The 18986-nt window shown below is 38.4% G+C and overlaps 1 protein-coding gene across 1 annotated transcript; it reads right to left on the bottom strand.

The window, feature by feature from the left end:
- Nucleotides 1-2903: 2903 nt before the first annotated feature.
- On the bottom strand, nt 2904-7556 carry LOC124143438 (nicotinamide N-methyltransferase-like). Its single transcript, XM_046512414.2, has 3 exons — nt 7403-7556; nt 4088-4292; nt 2904-3333 (listed from the first exon to the last, which is right to left on the bottom strand). The coding sequence occupies exons 1-3, from the start codon at nt 7554-7556 to the stop codon at nt 2904-2906; spliced, it is 789 nt and encodes a 262-aa protein (XP_046368370.2).
- Nucleotides 7557-18986: the final 11430 nt, after the last annotated feature.

Here is an 18986-nt window from a genome sequence, read left to right as displayed (position 1 = left end):
CAATATACAGGTACACTTGCGCGTATTTTAATGGGACAAAAAAAATCCGATTCGTCTTTCACTGCATAACGTCTGGCTGAATATATCACATTCTAACGGAATTGAGAGTTCACATGAACAGTAATTTTGTTTGTTCATTGTTTAACGCCGTAATCAGCAATATTCCAGCTATATGACGGTGGCCTGTAAATAAACGATTCTGGACCACACGATCCTGTGGTGACATCATTAGCATCGATCCACGCAATTGGGATACGATGACTTGCATCAACCAAGTCAGCGAGACTGACCACCCGATCACGATAGTCGCCTCTTACGACAAGCGCAGTCGCCCTTTTACGCCAAAGATGGGTTGCTGAATATCTGTTCTACCCCGGATCTTCGCGGGTCCATTGACGCAGGGATTTGTGGGAAGTCATTCCGACAGCATACAATGCCGACTCAACAGTGATACTCAATGTCAAAGTAAACTAGTACGGTACTTATAGTACATGTGAGCTTATACTCAGGTTAGGAAGATGTTTAATCTATATAACGTGTTATTATTCTCCCTAACAATGTATTTAATGAAATTAATGCAAAACAAACTCAACGGTTAAAATGTATTCACTTTAAAGTCGTATACGACCTTCGACCTTCACGAGCGAGTTGAATGATTCAGGTCAATTGGAACGAAGTGTAGAACGGGTGTATAAAGGTTTGTATTCGGTAATGTGAAATATGATTTTTTAATTCCTTTTATTCAAAATGTAAAAATTTAAATTATGCTTGAGAAATAGAGCTGACTTGATGGGAGATATGGCGTTAGCCACCGGAGATTTTCTGGTGGACACGATTTAACCTTACTGTGCCCTCACCCTGGTTGTTGCTATAAGGGATTAAGAGCTACAGCTGATTGCATTTTTTGGTTACAGTCTGTCTGACTAAAGTGGACATGTGCAGGTGAACTCTGTTCAATTAGTGTCTGAAATGCCGCTAAACTCCAGACAATAATAACCCAAGCGTCTGCCTTTCCCCTCGTTCACCTTCGTAATCCTTGAGTTCTGTAATGCAGTGACAATGTTGCTGAACAGTAGATAGAATCTGATTAACAGTCCCATGCTGATCTTGAGACCTTACACTAAATTCAGGCCGGAAATTTAAATTCAAATATCGCAGCCCCGACACAAGTGTGCTCAGTCAAACAATGAGCTTACAACCGGCAGTAATAAACTCCAGTTGAGTATGCCGATGTTGTATCTCAACCGTGTTGGCCTGTACACGTGTTTGAAGATGTATGTAGACCGTAATCATTAAACATATTAACTAAATCCATAATCATATTCATATAATTATTTTTAATAAAAACCGTATCTTACTTTGTTCTTGCACTGTATCATATCGTGTATTTCATCTGTATATGTGTAATGTGTATATCTTTTAATGACTACACTTATACCGCATATTCTGCTATAATAATACTATAATTAATCACCTTATTATTGTCTCTCCATTTACCATGGCTGACTGCACTTATACCCTTTTAACAGTGGACACCGATTACAGTACACATGTAGGCTTTTTTGTTCAAAAAGGAATATGTAGGAAATTATATGTAACAATTCACTGTGTACTAATTACATGTTTGATGTTATCAGTTTTGCGATCTGAGATACAGTGATGTAAGTATCTTCTACAATTAACAATACATGAACATAATAAAATACTAAAAAAACAACTCTCTGCCGGAATGTTTCGTGGAAATTATTCGATCAAGTAAAATGACTGCGTGACTAGACGAATCAGCTATTTTTACTCGATAAAAGAAACTGCCTTACTTTAGTAACAGTGCTATAACATGACATTTGAAATGTCTAACTAGCAGATACATTAGAGTAAGTGACTACATGTACGTAATCCGTATCAATCAAAGGTGTAACAAATCCCAGAAAATCATATCTGTCGGAGATTACCAAAGTGAAAAGTTTTATTAATTAATATATTTATTACAATGCAAATACTTCAGTGATACATTTTCAGGAGAGAGCATACACACAAGAAATAAATTGCTTCCGTGTGTAAGTACAGGTTATACTTGGCATCTCCGTTCTCAGCTTCATATCGGTGGTACATCTGAATTTGTATATGGAACCATGCGTAAAGCATGACAATTACTTGCTAGTCGTCAGTCTACACCACACAATATACGTCCAGATATTGCCTCAAACTTTATTTCCACTGTCCGTATAGCAAAGCTTGTCGTCATGCTCAGTTGTGTTAGCCAGAAAATCGAGCCACACAGCAGTTGATGAGCCCGAGCGGCAAGGGTTAGACAGCGGGGAGAAACCAGCTTTGTGACAGGAAACGTAATTCAATGAACAAACTAGCTAAGCGTCAGATGACAGAATACCCTGGCATGCATAAAGTTAAACATAGATTAGCCCAGGTCAACCCTGTCCGCATTTCTACAAAGAAACAATTGAGGTAAATCTTTCGAATACACCATGAAGCCATCATAAGTGTTGATATATATGGGAATTAATAGTTTTTCAAGGTATGGATAACACTGTTGAGTGATGTGACAAAAAGGATGAATTTGAAAATTGACCTGCGATCAAGTCTTTGGTTCAAGTTGAATTTCTTTGATATAATTGAAAATAAACCCCAACATATTATGGACAAAATGGACAAAGATTGGATGGTCAAATCTGTACAGATATATCAATTAACTTTGATAACAATACCTGCAAATTATATTTTTAATGGGCTAAAACGCAACTCGATCATAAAACGTCCTTTGTGAAAAGATGTTTTTGTGTCTGTAAGCTGATTAACCCATTTCAGCCTTGACTCAATATTGCAAAGAAAAGAAATGTTCACAAAACAGTCAATAATCTGCATAGCAGCTTGATCTCATTGTACGTTTAAAAGTCTGGAACCTTTCTCCCAACCATGCTAAAGGCGGCATCCGCATCGTAATATTCTTGCTGGGGTCGTACACACTCGTCCCAGGATATGATCTCAATCCCAACCTTCTTCCACGTAGACTTCAACTCATCCCTCGACATCCCAAAACTGATGAACCTCTTTGGTCCCAGTGTGTAGAAAGTTCCTCCTACACACCCAAACATGACCAAGTGGCCTCCGGGTTTCAACATTCCGACCATATTCCTGGCGTACCGTTCATAGGAGGCCTGGTCTGTGGCAACTGCTTCCAGACAGAGGGATGATGTGATGATGTCGACCTGCGGAAGGAAGTTGGTCGAAAAAAGGTTCTCGTCCCTGATGTCGCAGTGTAGAATCCCACAAATCTTGTCTCTAACGCTTGCCACTCTCTCAGAGGTATCACTTTTGCTGTTGATTAAAAACATGACACATATAAGTCAAAGCGGTCATAATACCATGAATACATTGTCGCCTCTTACCCGTATCCGATCCTTATCTGTAACATATATAGAAAACATTGCTGCCCACTCACAGTTAACCGTTCCCAGTATGTTATGTTTTAATATCTAAATGTAATTGACCAACAAACGTCCTATTAATAACATGGTTGCCTAATTCAAAATCAAATTACAATCACCATGATATAGGCTCATGTACCACGAGAATCATTGAACGCATGTTACTCTGTAATAATATCTTCAGTTACTCAAGTTAAATTATGACTATTTACATAAGGTTTATTTTGATTTGCTTATTTTACATTACCTGCATGAATGTACGATCTTCTGCTGACTGTTTTATAGTCCTTTAGTTGTCAACATATTGTTATTTTAATATATGGATTTCATGTTATAAATATTAGTTTTTGAAGGAAAATGTAATAGCAATGCTCTGTTTATTTGTTTGTTGTTTAACGCCGTACTCAGTAATATTCTAGCTATATGGTCTGTAAATAATCGAATTTAGGCAAGACAATCGTTGACATTATAAGCATCGATCTACGCAATTGGGAACGATGACATGTATCAGCCTGACCACCCAAGTCGTCTCCAACGACAAGCATGTGTTGCTGAAAAACAGTTTGAACCCGGATCTTCACTGTTATGTAACAGCAAAGAAATTCGAAAGAATAATCAATAATTATTAAAAAAACTTTACTTGCCTTTTCCCTTCTTGTCTGAGTACAAAATCAAAGATTTTATCAAAACTGAATTCCAAAGATCCTTCGTGCCATTGCTTTAAGATGTCCCTGTTGCTCTGGCAGAAATCTGACAAGAAGATATTATCACAGTGTGGTGCTGCGCTGATGATGTTGTGTATTGTTGGACCTGTCCCAATATCCAAGAGCGTCTTCCCTTTGATAGTACCTGCAACACAGAATGAGAATAGGTAGTCTTGACTTTACTACCACCACCATTAGCTATTTTGAGCGCATGTTGAACTACACCAGGTGACATTCCAATTTACTCTCTACATGACCAAACTCAACCTTCAGCTAGTATGTCTTGCAAACGTCATCATTGCTGGACATCGAAAATGTTGTTACTTAGTTTTTACATGAGTGACTGAGTGAGCTGTGTTTAACGTCGTTTGAGCAGTATTTCAGTTATATCACGCAGTGTCAACATGATAAGATAGGAAAATACGACGAAATGTAGCTCTTGGTCGTTTTCCATGTTGGTGAAACCTACAATAGAAACCTAAAAACCTAGACACATAAGCATAGCGAACCAGAATTCGAAGCCACCACCGTAGAGAACTTGCATGCCTAGAGGATACAACTCGGTCCCCGTAATTTTGTTTCGTGTTTTTGTTATCATTGTTAATAGCTGAAGGTTCCTTCGACTAAAATAAAGCGAAATGCCTTTAAATACACACACAAACATAATAATCTTCTCAATATAAACGCACATCACAACTGCATGTTGCATGATCAAGTGTTTCTTGTGTGTCTGAAATTGTGTGGTCAGTTAAGTAGGACAGTGTCTAAAGCTGTCGCTGGTTGCGAGAAGAATCACATGGTTAAAATAAATGAAACCCATACCTGCTGTCCATCTCCATACTCCATAATATTAAAGACTTAGAAATAAAACGTCACTCACTCATTCTGCGTATTCAGAATCCGCATATTCTTGCGCACATTCTTTATCCAGCCTAAACAAGCAAACGCATGTAGATCTGTTTTCATGAGCAAGTCACACACTATATTTAACACTACAAAACTGCAACAACATTCACGTCACCTATCGTCAGTCCATTAGAGGGGAAGGATAAGCCGTCATCAAATATTTTACTAAATGTAGAAATAATGTGCTATTGGAACCTACCTGATAATTCTGCTTTTAAATGTCAAGAAATTAAAACGTAGAAAATCTGTGAGTGCCAGCATTCGTTTCTAAGAAGAGTTCGAGGCACCTATATTAAGATAACACCTACATACCTGGAAGCATTAATATAAATGATGCATAATGTTTATCTAAATGAATTTTAATGTAAATAGGACAACCCCTGTGGAAACAGGATCGGTGGGGGTTTGCCGATTGGTAATATCAAGGTAGCGTTGCTCGTCACGTTGATGACTGGGGTTGGATTACCTTTATGTGAAAGCCATGGGAAACCCACGTGAAGTACGTAAACACTTAAACCTCTACCCCTAAAACTGTTTGAGTCACGCCAATATTCGAGGCCCTGTCAGGAAGGTTTTTTTATATAATTTCCAACAATTGAGGACATTTCTCAAGATCATTTTATGCCTTCATTGTGGAATGTACATGCAGGATGCATGCCACAATCTTCTAAATATTATGGTAGTGTCCAAACAAAACACAGAGTACATTCCTTTCAGAAAGTGTCCCTGTCGCTGGCCCTAGGGAGTAAGTAAGTTGGTTTACCGCTGCTAGAAGAGCATACCTGTCATATTACGACATGTCAGCGTTACGTGGGAGAAAAGCCCGAAGTAACGCAAGTCTCAGGCGTGTACCACTTTGGTGAAACCACGAGCACGGATATGGTGCTGACACACCTAGAAACATAATCAGGGCGATCATATGTTTCTGGCGTGCCCAAGGGACACAACTCTGCACAACGAATGTTGGCGCCCTGTCCTGGAAGTGACCGTGGGGTCGCCTACGACCAGTGTGTTTCAGGATGGTAGAGTGCAGATACACTATTCCATAGCGCTACATTCTGTTTGCTTACTCAAACCATAAAATTCAATTCGGTTCCGTGGAGGCCTCGATTAACTTATTTCACAATATGTTATGTCACCTAGCTTCAATTTTCTCATATGGCAGAAAAATAATTCGAACTCGTTTTCAAACATTGTAGCGCAGTATATGCTGGGAACGATAACTCTTGCATTCAATCCCAGACAACATGAAAGCAAAAGAATGAATATTACAACAGGATGAACAGGAAAAAAAGTGTCTTATATCAGAAAATATGTCAATTCGTTTCACTAGTCACCTTTGCCTTCATTGTCAGCAATATTCCTGCAGCTCCAGCCCTTGTGGTCTTTCTACATTTCCAACTTTTGAGGTGCAATCGAGCATGCTCTTTCTACCAAGATTTCAAAAATGGTCAGACAACTGTTACTCAGAAGTTGTTTGATCTAGTTTCCAACATTTAAGGCCTCAGTAAAGATTTCAAAAGATTTTACGGTAGAGAACTGGAGAACATTGGGGCAGTGGATGCATCAGAGACATAATGCCCGATGCAATTCTTTATTTTGACTTGTACCATATGTTCCCGTTTTTTTCAGGTGGACAATTGACTTGCCTTTACATGTGTTTGTGGCGGGTGCCAACGGTGTGGTAAGATACCAAGAGCTTTTCGCGAACACCTGGTATAATCACACCTTCATAGTGATTCATAAACACATGTTCATGAGATCTGAAGATCTGAGAGTCTGAATCGTTGAATCGATTTCGTATGGATATTGGAAGGGTTTTGTCATGTTTATTTGCCTTTGTACGTGTGCCAACGGTGGGAGGATGCGCTCACCTTTTCTCGAACGCCTGGCATCATACAGTAAATTACGGTTATAACGAACTCATGGGGACTACTAATTTTAGTTCGTTATAACTGTAGTTCGTTATAAGCATATATACAGAATAACTACAGCAAATGGTCGGGACAAAATAAGTAAGTTCATTATATCCGTCAGTTCCATATAAGCGTGTTCGCAATAACAGTAGTTTACTATAATTGTATTGTGATTGATGAAAACATGCTCATAATACTTTCAGAATCGTAAACAGACACTGCTTTGAGCAGAGCTGTCTTGTGGTTAAGGAAAGGGTTTTGTCGCTTTTGTTTTGTTATGGAAACAAAACTAGATCGTAAATGAAAAGATCGCCCTTGTACGAAACACATTTTTTAACATGAACCAAAGCACTGTTCAGTCATTGCTCTATTCGTTGTTAAAGTAATCTGACAAGCAGATAAAGTGTGTATCGACACTAACGTGCAGTTTTACCTGAGTCAAAAGTTTTGTGATAATTGGTCAGGGTGAATGACATTAGGTCCCCAAACATTGGGTTAGGCTCTGGATCTTCATATAGTTGTACGTAAAAGTTTGGGTCAAACTCTGTAGGGTAGTCGTCACTGTAGAACATTTTTGTGTCTTCCATTGTTGGTTCTTCAGGTTACTTCACACTGAAAGAATAAGACAACTCAATACCACTCGTTGCCAAACAGAAAGCTATACACTCATTTCGTCTGATGTTATTTCGTAATAATTATTGAAGTAAAAACGTAAGTGATAAGTAAAAATAAGACAAACAGATATGGTTTTCCGGGACCTGTATATATTTGATATTCATTTTCTTATAACACAGTGTTATTATTTAGTTAGTTGCACCAATGAATTCCCAAGTTGTCTAATATATATGCACATTTATACCCAGTGTTTAAATAGAATACAAACGCACAGAAGCTTCAAATTGAATAAGGTTAAAATGTATTTTGTAAAGACCCAACAAAGGTTGTGCATTATTTTATGAGTTTTTAAGGTAATACTATCTGTAGCATAATCCATTCTGTAGAACAGGTTTTAAATCTGCCATTGTTTCATCAGGCGTTATCGTTGATATAACAACCGTGGTGATTATGTAAAGGCATCAACGAGGGACAAATATCGCTGACATTCTGAAGTTCCTTTATGTAAGTGACATATTATTTGCAATCAACAAAAACAACACACACGTGCATATTTGTTACAAGAATGTATGCGCTCCCTCAGACTAACGTTCAAATCGAGGCGTGTTGTGAAGTACGTGAGTTGAACTAATTCAGTTTGTAATTAGATAAATTAGATAATCCTCGAATTCTGGATATCATAAAACATATATAGATACCAATAATATCTTTGTATGCAATCGGAATATATGGTTATAAACGTGTATATACATTTTTGAAAATGTCTTACCTCTTTGGGCTCTGGGGTGAATAGCAAGTGCATGATTTGCCTCAATATATATACCACAAAATAGCCAAATCAATTAGTGCCACTTAGCATGTCTGCGACATTACCTTACCTCCATTCTATTTAGGAGTAGCAAATAAAACGCTTTTATTCACATGTTCATTTCCATTACCGGAGGATGGGCTATATTCAAATGCAATATTTCTTATGTAATCCTTTGTCCCTCTTATGTTTGTAATTGAAGGACGGGAGCTGCTTAATGTGAAAATAATAATTAAAATTGACAGCCTGGCGGTCAGAATAATCGTTGTCCATACATATAGATATAGTCTAATAGTTTTCCCATCCCGCGAACCAGGTGTCGCAAACAAATCATCAGGGCAAACTTGTTCTGGTCGCCTCATAAGTCTCTCTCGCTCTCTTCAAAGTGCAGATTAACTTTCTTCTTCTTTTCATGTGTTACCCAAAACACACACCAGTACCCTTTTCAAGGCTGTCATTTTGCGAAAGTAGGAGCTTAATATTTTTATAGTATTAGTTTTCTTGCATTTTGTTTTAGTCTTGTGAAAATAATCTTAGTGGGAGTGCCTGTATCACTCCCGGCACAAGTTCTCACACTGAATGTCGCACGTAAAGCGTCGACTAGTATGGGGATTTGGCTAGCGACTCCCAAACAGGATGACCTTGTTGGTGTGACAAAAACTTTGTGACAGTTTCAAAATAGTTTATCACAATAAGAAAGCCAGCTTTGCCCTTCGGTCGTTATTGCAGCAGGCATTGAGATATCACCTAACATGGCCAATAGATTTCTGAAGAAAACAATATTTAATCAGTGAGGGATCTCTTTTTCCTCCTCATTTGACTGCTTGTAATACAAAGGATATCTCTCCTCACAGCTGGTTTATATATATTTTCTGCTGAATAACCGAGTGAGTCAGACCCGTGAAGATCCGGGGTAGAATAGGTCTTCAGCAACCCATGCTTGCGACTAAACTTGTCGTAAGAGGCAACTAACGGGATCGGGTGGTCAGACTCGCTGACTTGGTTGATGCATGTCATCGTGTCCCAATTGTTGGGATCGATGCTCATGATGTCAATTACTTGATTATTTGGTCCAGACTCGATTATTTACAGAACGCCGTCATATAGCTGGAATATTGCTGTGTCTGTGTCGTTTAACGCCCCAGTTATATAACGGCGATCTGTAAATAATACGGTCCGGATAAAACTAATTGATTGATATTAAGATCAACGATTCACGCCGTCGGGGTACTTTGACACGCCAACAACCCGATCCATTCAATTGCCTCGCACTATTGCGAGGTTGCTCGGAATCACTTCTAACCCGGATTCATCGCCGATATACCACAAAGTATATTGACAAAGTGACAATGAATAATTTCACAATCATTCTATGAGATTGAAAAGTTCCATATTTATCATCATTGTCATGATATATACATTGTTTTCAGCTGTATTTTTCTTCGCACTTAGAGTGTGCGTCATTTTGAACATGTCCCTTGTAGCGTATTCGTTGTTTTTCACACTGGTGTCCACATACTTACACAACGATAATGTATCACATGAACGTAGATAGAATAAACGTACATACGACATATGAGGTTCTCTACAACACGCTTGGAGTTATCCATGTACAACGGAGAGGCTAGGCGTCGACGAATAACAGATATAAATTGTCGGATTGATACAGGACTAAACAGAAAATCGGTTTAGCTGGTTATCTGGAGGAGAACCCAGAATTGATGTATAAGTTTAATTGTGATGAGATGGTTTGATGTTAACAAGAAAGAAATCTGATAAACTTAGATTGTCATTATTGCTAATAATTGATAACCAAACTATATGTAAGTTAAAACACAAACTGCTTGTTTACGTTCACTCCATCAATTCTTATAAGTGTGAGTGAGTGAGATGGGTTTAACGCCGCTTTTAACAGTATTCCAGTTACATCACGGCGGGTCAGCTTAATGTGGGAGGAAAGCCCGAAGTGATGCAGGTCTTAGACGTTTACCACTTCAGTGAAACCCACGAGCACGGGTATGGTGCTGACAAACCTAGAAACATAATCGGGGCGAACCGGGATTCGAACCCACAATCATAGGTTTCTGGCGTGCCCAAGGGACGCAGCTCTGCACAGCGAATCGCGGCGCCTTAGACGACTTGGCCACCCGTGCCCCCCCAATTCTTATAAGGAAAAAACTATCGCAGTCCCAGCATGTGTGACGTGGTGATCGCGCTCCTAACTGTTGACAGTAAAACCACAGTGAGTAAGTGAGTGAATTAATATTTAACGTCACGTCGGCAGTATTTCAGCCATATCTTGACAAAATGTTATATATTAATAATACATATATTTATATTTTTTTAAATAAAAAGGTGTCAACGATGGACAGTACAATAACTAGAATATCACAGATTCGATTTATAACTAGTTGAGAATATTTAAAAGCAGAAAGTATTAGTTTACAACACAATATAAACATGGGCTAGAGATCGTCAGACACTGAAGGGTGATCACCATAGTGGGGACCATGCGTAAAACCACACAGAGCAATATGGACATGCCAGAATAAATTGGACCATTTCTTATAAATAAATTGCAAATATGATTGAAAGTAAAAACCAAATTACAGATGAAGAGTAGATCTTTTATTCTTTTGCTTTTATTTCTCTTTGTTTAAATAAAAATGCGTCGTCCTCTAGAGTCATCTGTTGGTCAGTAATCATAAGCTGTCACCAAGTGGCATGGTCCAGTGTAAGGGCTAGCACAGAACGGCATAGCGTAAAACATGGCCTTTTGCGTGTAGTGTTTGGTGTCTGGCGGTTGGACTTGGACAAATCTCTAAGTCACTATTTGTTAGACCCGTGAAGATTCCGGGGTAGGAAAGGTCTTCAGCAACCAATTCTTGCCGTAAAAGGTGACTATGCTTGTCGTAAAAGGCGACTAACGGGATCGGGTGGTCAGGTCGCTGACTTGGTTGATACATGTCATCGATCCCAATTGCGTGGATCGATGCACATGATATCAATCACTGGATTGTCTGGTCCAGTCTCGATTATTTACAGACCTCCGTCATATAGCTGAAACATTGCTGCGTGTGGCGTTAAAATACATACCAACCAATAGCCAACCACTATTTGTTAGTATAACTCATAATTTTAATAACATCAATAAGAACAATTTGTCACTGTAAGAGACTGTAAGAGTAATGCTATCTGGCTGCTTTCGGTTATGGCTTCATACAATATCAAATAAGGCAGAGAACAAACACTTTCACATTTCATGTAATCACTTGATTCATGATCTAGACCCGTGAAGATCCGGGGTAGAATTGATCTTCAACCCATGCAACCCATGCTTGTCGTTAAAGGCGACTAGGCTTGTCGTACGAGGCGACTAACGGGATAGGGTGGTCAGGCTCCCTGGCTTGGTTGAGAGCATGCCATATGATACTGAAGACATCAATATTGACATCAACCTGTAGTTTACTGAGGTATGCCCATTCACACAAATAGTTGATGGCATAAACAAAAATGCATATCCCTTTTTATGAGACAATTCACACAACAAAACATGTCAAACATTGTGTATTTATCTTGAATTTATTACTACCGAAATAACATGCACACGTGCGAAATTACATTACACAATTTTACACATCAGAATATGTTACCACAATGTTCCTATTACGACAGGCCGAGTACAGTCTTTACCAAAAGAAGACGAGTCCTTACGTCACACAACTCATCCCCTGTTGGACACGAGTACCACTATGTCTTTAGATGTGACGCTTTTCACCAGCAATACTTATTGAATATTTGCCAAATGTTAGACATATATTACCTGTAGGAATTGAAACATATTATTGGTACACTTCCATGTGTTTGATGTCTTTCAATAGTGAGGACTGGCATCATTGTGTTTGTACTCTGTGTCCGTAGTTTATTTAGGTGAACAGTTGACTTGTCTTTGCATGTGTGTTTGCGACCGATGTGGCAGGATACGCTGACCGTTACGCGTAAACCTGGTGAAAGGCCTGAACCAGATCTGGCTTTAATCTCACAACAGTCTGGTATGCTGTGATATAACTGAAGTACTGTTCAAAATGGTGTTTAACTCACTACTCATTGTATGATGTGTTACTGCAACTGTCAATATCATGTGCAGTGATGTAATGCAATATGCATATATGAAGAAATCATATTCAATTATTGTGTCAAGGCCGACATAGAATATTTTTAAAACACTAATAAGAACAGATCATCTACATGCATGGTACCATGTACCAACTACTATATACTCCAGTGGTCGGAATTTGTAGACTGGCATTTATATCCAGAAATAAAGTTATCGTATTTTAAAATATATATCTACAAAATAAACAAAATTAAATCGAGCACAAAACAATCCTGAACTTGAGTTGGACTCCTTTTTCAATTTGTTCTCTAGGGTCTGGAAGACAGACGAGGAATTTGCTATGATCTGAAATAAACCTTTAATCTTTGAACTATAAGAGTTTAAAAGCAAACATCAAGATTTTAGATTGCATTTTAGCTTATTAATTTTCTCAAATTTTATTGCATTTAAACATTTATGGTTCTTGTTTCGAACATTAATTAAATTTAGTGTATATCCGTTTGGTGGTCATGGACAAGACCCAACTCCAGCCAGGTACATAGGTCGCGGTGTATACAGTGCTATAAAAATGTAATATGATAGAAACCAAGGAATTGTATATTTTGTTACTTAATATTGAGTAGAGGATAAGTAAGACACAGTTATTATTTGTTTGTTTGTTTGCTGTTTAACGCCGAACTCAGCAATATTCCAGCAATATGACGGCGTCCATAAACAATCGAGTCTGGACCAGACACTCCAGTGGTTGACGTCATGAGCATCGATCCACGCAATTGGACATGCATCAACCAAGTCAGCGAGTCTGACCACCGACCCCGTTAGTCGCCTAGCTCTTACGACAAGCATAGTTGCATTTTACGGCAAGAACGGGTTGCTGAAGACCTATTCTACCCCGGATCTTCACGGGTCCAGTTATTATTAAGATAGCATGTGACGTGGGACGGCTGAGAGTGGTCATGGGTCTGCAGAGAGTGATTTGGGTTTTTGATCCTGAGGACAGTTCATTACAATTACAAACAATAACACATTCAATTTCGAGTATACGCATCTAAAATTAATAATAGTCCATCGTAATAACTATAAATAACATCTCATATTTCTTAAGATGTTATTTTGTTTGTTTCTTGTTTACCACCACACGGTGGGCATCGATCTACGTTATTGGGATACGATGACATGCATCAACCAAGGCAGCAAGCCTGACCACCCGATCCTGTAAGTCGCCTCTTACAACAAGCATAGTCGCCTTTTACGGCAAGCATGGGTTGCTGAAGACCTGTTCTCACCCGGATTTTCACGGGCGTTCTTAAGATTTACTTTCATATATTGTTATAACCAAATAATACACAACCGATTGTCCAATAGAGGTGACTGTGCAAAGAGAAGGCGTATGTGATCTCAATAAACTTGGTGACATGGTTTCCGTTGACTTCTTGACGCGTGCCTAAATTCCACTGACAAGTGACTTATAGCAAATCTCGCTTTACTGCGCATGACAGATACGTGAGAAACGCATGCCACCGCAGCCAGAAATGCAAAACCCACTCTTTCCTGAAGGAAGATTTAAGGCATCACGTGCGTCAAGGGACAGGCGCAATGTGATTGGCCGTTAACATTTGTACAAGGCGGAGCAAGAAGCATCGTTTTCCCGTCTACTGGTATTTTACTTTCTGGATGCTCGACAATTAATACATTTGAATGAATTTTCAGTCGTTCTTCCGTGTATGCAGTGTAATCATGTCCCGTTAAGCAACTCCCGTCATAAACATAAAAGGGACAAGAGATGACATAACGGATATGACATTTGAATGTAGCCCATCCTCCGGTAATGAACATTTAAATGAACAGGTGATTGCAACGCGTTTTATTTGCTACTCATAAAGTAGATGGAGGTGAGGTAATGTCGCAGTCGTGGTAAGTAGCACTAACTTAATTGGTTAATATGTGGTATATCTTGCAGTTGCTATTCACTCCAGAGCCCAAAGAGGTAAGACAGTTTGCATTGTGTAGATACACATCTATAAACACGTCTTCTGATTGCATATAAAGCAATTATTGGTATCTACATATTTTTTATTGATACTAAGAATACAAGTATATGTTATCTTATTTCATTCGCCCACAACAAACTGAATTAGTTTAATTCACGTACTTCACAATACACCTCGATTTGGACGTTAATCTGTGGGAGCGCACACATAAGTGTAACAATATGCAAGTGCGTGTGTGGTGTTGTTTGTTTATAAAAAGAATGTGATATGCACATAATACGTTTACCTTCAAAACTTATATAATAATACATATCCTTTGTAATATACACATTTAAAATGAGTCAATGTCAGTCTTGTTATATACGAAGCATGTGTGTGTTTTCTATAAAAACTGAGTATATATGTGTGCATTCAGATGACTTGCGAACTGATTGGTGAACATGCATATTAAGTATATAATTGCGCCTGAAATTCATATTTGTTGGTGCCGTCATGACTTATCACTTCGGGTTTTACTTCAACAACTATTACGAAATAATGTCGAATGAAATGCAAAGCGTTTTTGTGCATCTTATATGTCAACGACTGGTATTGAATTGTCTTATTTTTTCAGTTTGAAGAAACTTGAAGAACCACAAATGGCAGAAACAACGTAACAAGTACGCTGTAGAGTTTGACATTCTTGCACACAGCTATTTGACGACCCAGAGTCCAACCCAGGCCTTGCGGGGAACTTCATGTCCTTCATGTTAAAATTGCAAGTTTGTGTCGATATACACTTAAGAGCTCACCTTAACAACGAATAAGGTAATGGCTGAATATAGTCCTTTGGTTCATGTTGAGAAATGTGTCTGGTACAAGGGCGATATCAATCTTAACAATCTAGCCTTGTTTCGGTAATAAATAAAAGCGACAAACCCCTTTCTACAAAACATCTCTTCTTATATTGTAAATTGTACGATTCAGAGAGTAGCGTGATCATGTATTTATCAATCACTATCAAATAGTTATGATGCCAGGAGTTCGCGAAAAGGTGAGTGTATCCTGCCCCACCGGTTGCATCCGTCCCAAACACACGCAAAGACAAGTCAAGTGTTCACCCTGTTCTAATATTAGTTCTCTTGCTATCTTATTGGCTGGAGTTAAATGAAAAAGTTACCTTCCTTGCACATACATTGTCGCAATAGTTGAAAACGAGTTCGAATTAGTTTTCTGCTCACTGAGAAAAGTTAAAGATTTCACTCTGTGTCTGCCTGAAAGGTGAAAATCCTCCAGTATGTATCCCTTGTGATGAAAGAATCGCATTCAAAAATTGCTTGACTGCATTGGTTTCTCCATCACAACGGATAACTATTTCCAGGTTTCATCCGTAAGAGATCTTTTTAATGTAAGTTTCGTTTATTTCTTGTTTTTAAAAAAAGAACTTGAGTTAATTGATAAATTTTGATAATATGTATTGTAAAAAAAGTGATTTTAATTTGGTAGAATGAATTGATAACTGAGTTTGTTTGTGGCTGTACCTTCAAAGAGGTTTGAAGTAACGTAAAATAATTGTCACCAGGAGAGGGTACTGAAGTCTAATTTCATTCCAAGTATTTTTCATCGTCTCATAGTTTTAATTGAAGAATACTTTTTGGTTTTAAATATTTGGCTTAGCTTACTATCAATTGCTAATGGCCAGAGGGATGGTATAAATCCCGCTGGGGTACTATGCAGCAACCCATGCTTGCCGTAAAAGGCGACTAACGGGATCGGGTGGTCAGGCTCGCTGACTTGGTTGATGCATGTCATCGATCCCAATTGCGTGGGTCGATGCTCTTGATATTAATCACTGGATTGTCTGGTCCAGACTCGATTATTTACAGACCGCCGTCATATAGCTGGAATATTGCTGAGTGCGGCGTTAAACAACAAACCAACCGACCAACCAATCATTATGTATCGTTATGAATAGTCAAACTTTTATGATTACATAATAGTTTTAACTTTATAGCTGTGGTAATCTAGTCTTGCGACGATCTGGTTAAACCACTTTCTGAATTAATCTTCTCAATGTTTCAGAGAAGAAAATGTCATATTAAATAATAAATCTGGTAGTTATATACATGTGATAATTCCTGTCATTTTCACTGTTGTTTTGCTGTGTGTATGATTGTTGTATGGAGGTTGCGATGAGTGACTGGCCTGTGAGGGTGTGCTGTTTCGCAAGGCTTGTTTCGTATTGTTGAGTTTAATTATGTGTGTATGCTTGTTGTTTAGTTGGGAGTGTGTATTTGTGACAGTGGAATGTAACTTTGTGAGTGTCTTTGTACGTGGCTGATGCTACTTTTTGTGGAAGTGGGAAAAATTGTATTTGCGGGTGAGGACGTGGTTGATAATGTAGATAAGTGAGCTGGTATGGACGCGGGATGGATGTGGTTGTGTGTATATAGGATGCTTGTACGGGGGATAATATGAATGTTATTTTCATAATTATTATTAAATGTGGTATGCATATATATACAATATTGCTTTTATAAGTCTTTTAGTGTCTCGTAGGCCATTTTGGCCGGTCGCTGAGTATTTGCATCCTTGCCTTGCCATTTGTATGTGCAGCGGGTGACACTATAATAAAATATTCTTTTCTTCTCCTCCAGAGACGGGGAAAGGTACTTCTTCTTTGAATCCAGTTAGAATACATCTGGTATGAATGGCTGAAGAATACGGTTATCCCCGTACTAGTGAGGCAAAAGTTCACGAAAACGATATTTTCTCATTTATGTACTATTTGTGCGGATCAATTTAGAAAAGGGACTTACTTACGTTAACTGCTGTATAAAATCAATAACTTCTAATTTGTTCCATTTGTGATGCTAATAGTGTCCATTAAGAAAGGTGATTTTAACTGATATTGAGCACTTTTTCGTATCAACAGAAAAGATAACCAGTGATTTCTCAATTCATTTGAGCACTTTAAGACTTTCAACTCTATATTGTGTGATAAGATTCAAGTGTGAAAAAATTGTTTTCAATATATTTTGAATACACATTTACCAATGTAATGTCCTTTAAACGAAGTGTTTAACATGGGATAGGGACATTGAATGATAAATAGTGCAACTATAGCACTCTCTCCTTTAAATAATGCATAACTAATAATCAGACGTTTTATGGCTGTTTCAAATTTTTACATGACGGAGGTTTCATATTTAGTATACATTCGAACCTTTTTGTGTCGAACTCGTGTGGACCTGGAAATAAACTGAGTTATCCGGGGTTCGAGACAGAAAAGGACTTATATTATAAATTTTGATACTTGGAATTCCCAAATGAGCTCGAGACAACCGGAAATTCGATATATCCAAGTTCGACACAACGAGGTTCGTCTGTAATAATTTGGCGCATGGTTAGCCGACTGGTCTGAGGCACCGCATCACACTCTGCAGATATTTCTCCCGTGCCAATATCAGCTGTTGTTGCTTAGATAGAATCAACGTGCAATGTCGCCTCCCCTTTACTGTGCACGATATGATATGACACATCTAATACAGAACTTGATTTTCCTCCCATGTAAGCCAAGATAAATGCATACGCCCGTTGTACGTTCTGAGTTGAGTTGTTCTGACCCCTAACAGTAACAGAAAACAATACTGTCCACTCACAGTAAATTGTTCCCTACATATCATATTTTAATACTTGAAAATGACTTTTGAGAAAGAGACGGATATGTGCTCTTTGAAGTCTTCGTAGAAAGAGCATGAATAGGTGACCTCGTTTGGCATCTTCTTTCCTGAGAGTTTCTAGGGCCTCGGTCCTGCCCCACACTGAAACACATGTTACGCGTGGCGTCACCTTAGGTAAGTGACTTTTTTCGAAATATGCCTCTGTTCACCCAGCAGTGAATGGGAACCCAGTAGCGCCTCACGGGCAGCTAGGGTTGATCCCCAGGGTGCTGAAAATTAAAATCGGGTGCACACCGATCCATAGACCAGGATGATAATGGTTTCGCGCTTTGAGCAATCACTTGGTGAATGGAATCTGGCGCATTATGAATGGGTAAAAGCAACACAATGTACTCCACCGATTATATACATCCAAGAAATAACACTACAGATTCATTTATGGCTGTGAAATAATAACTTTATACCAGAAACATTATATGATATAACAGAACCCAAATTTGATGACATCCCTTCTACGACATATGCAACTGACAGAATTCAAACACAATTTGCATAAAATTTTATGGCAATTTGATTGATTAAAATAATGTACTTTTACGCTTCGTTAATTCTATATATTTTAAACCTTAATTTAGTTTTTAACACGGGATATTGGATTACAGAATATTGTTTACACGAGCATTCGATACCAGCATTTAAAAGAATATGAATTAAACTAGAATCAAATGCTACTATCTTGCGTGTCACTGAATGTGATGAAAACATCCCCGTTTATCATGCCCAACAACTGTTTCTAATTGCATGTGGTTGTATCATGTGTGTAT

The sequence above is a fragment of the Haliotis rufescens genome, unplaced genomic scaffold (genome assembly GCF_023055435.1).
Source record: "Haliotis rufescens isolate VD_foot unplaced genomic scaffold, xgHalRufe1.0.p SCAF_12, whole genome shotgun sequence".
Taxonomy (NCBI): domain Eukaryota; kingdom Metazoa; phylum Mollusca; class Gastropoda; order Lepetellida; family Haliotidae; genus Haliotis; species Haliotis rufescens.
This window is presented reverse-complemented; position numbering and strand designations above follow the sequence as displayed.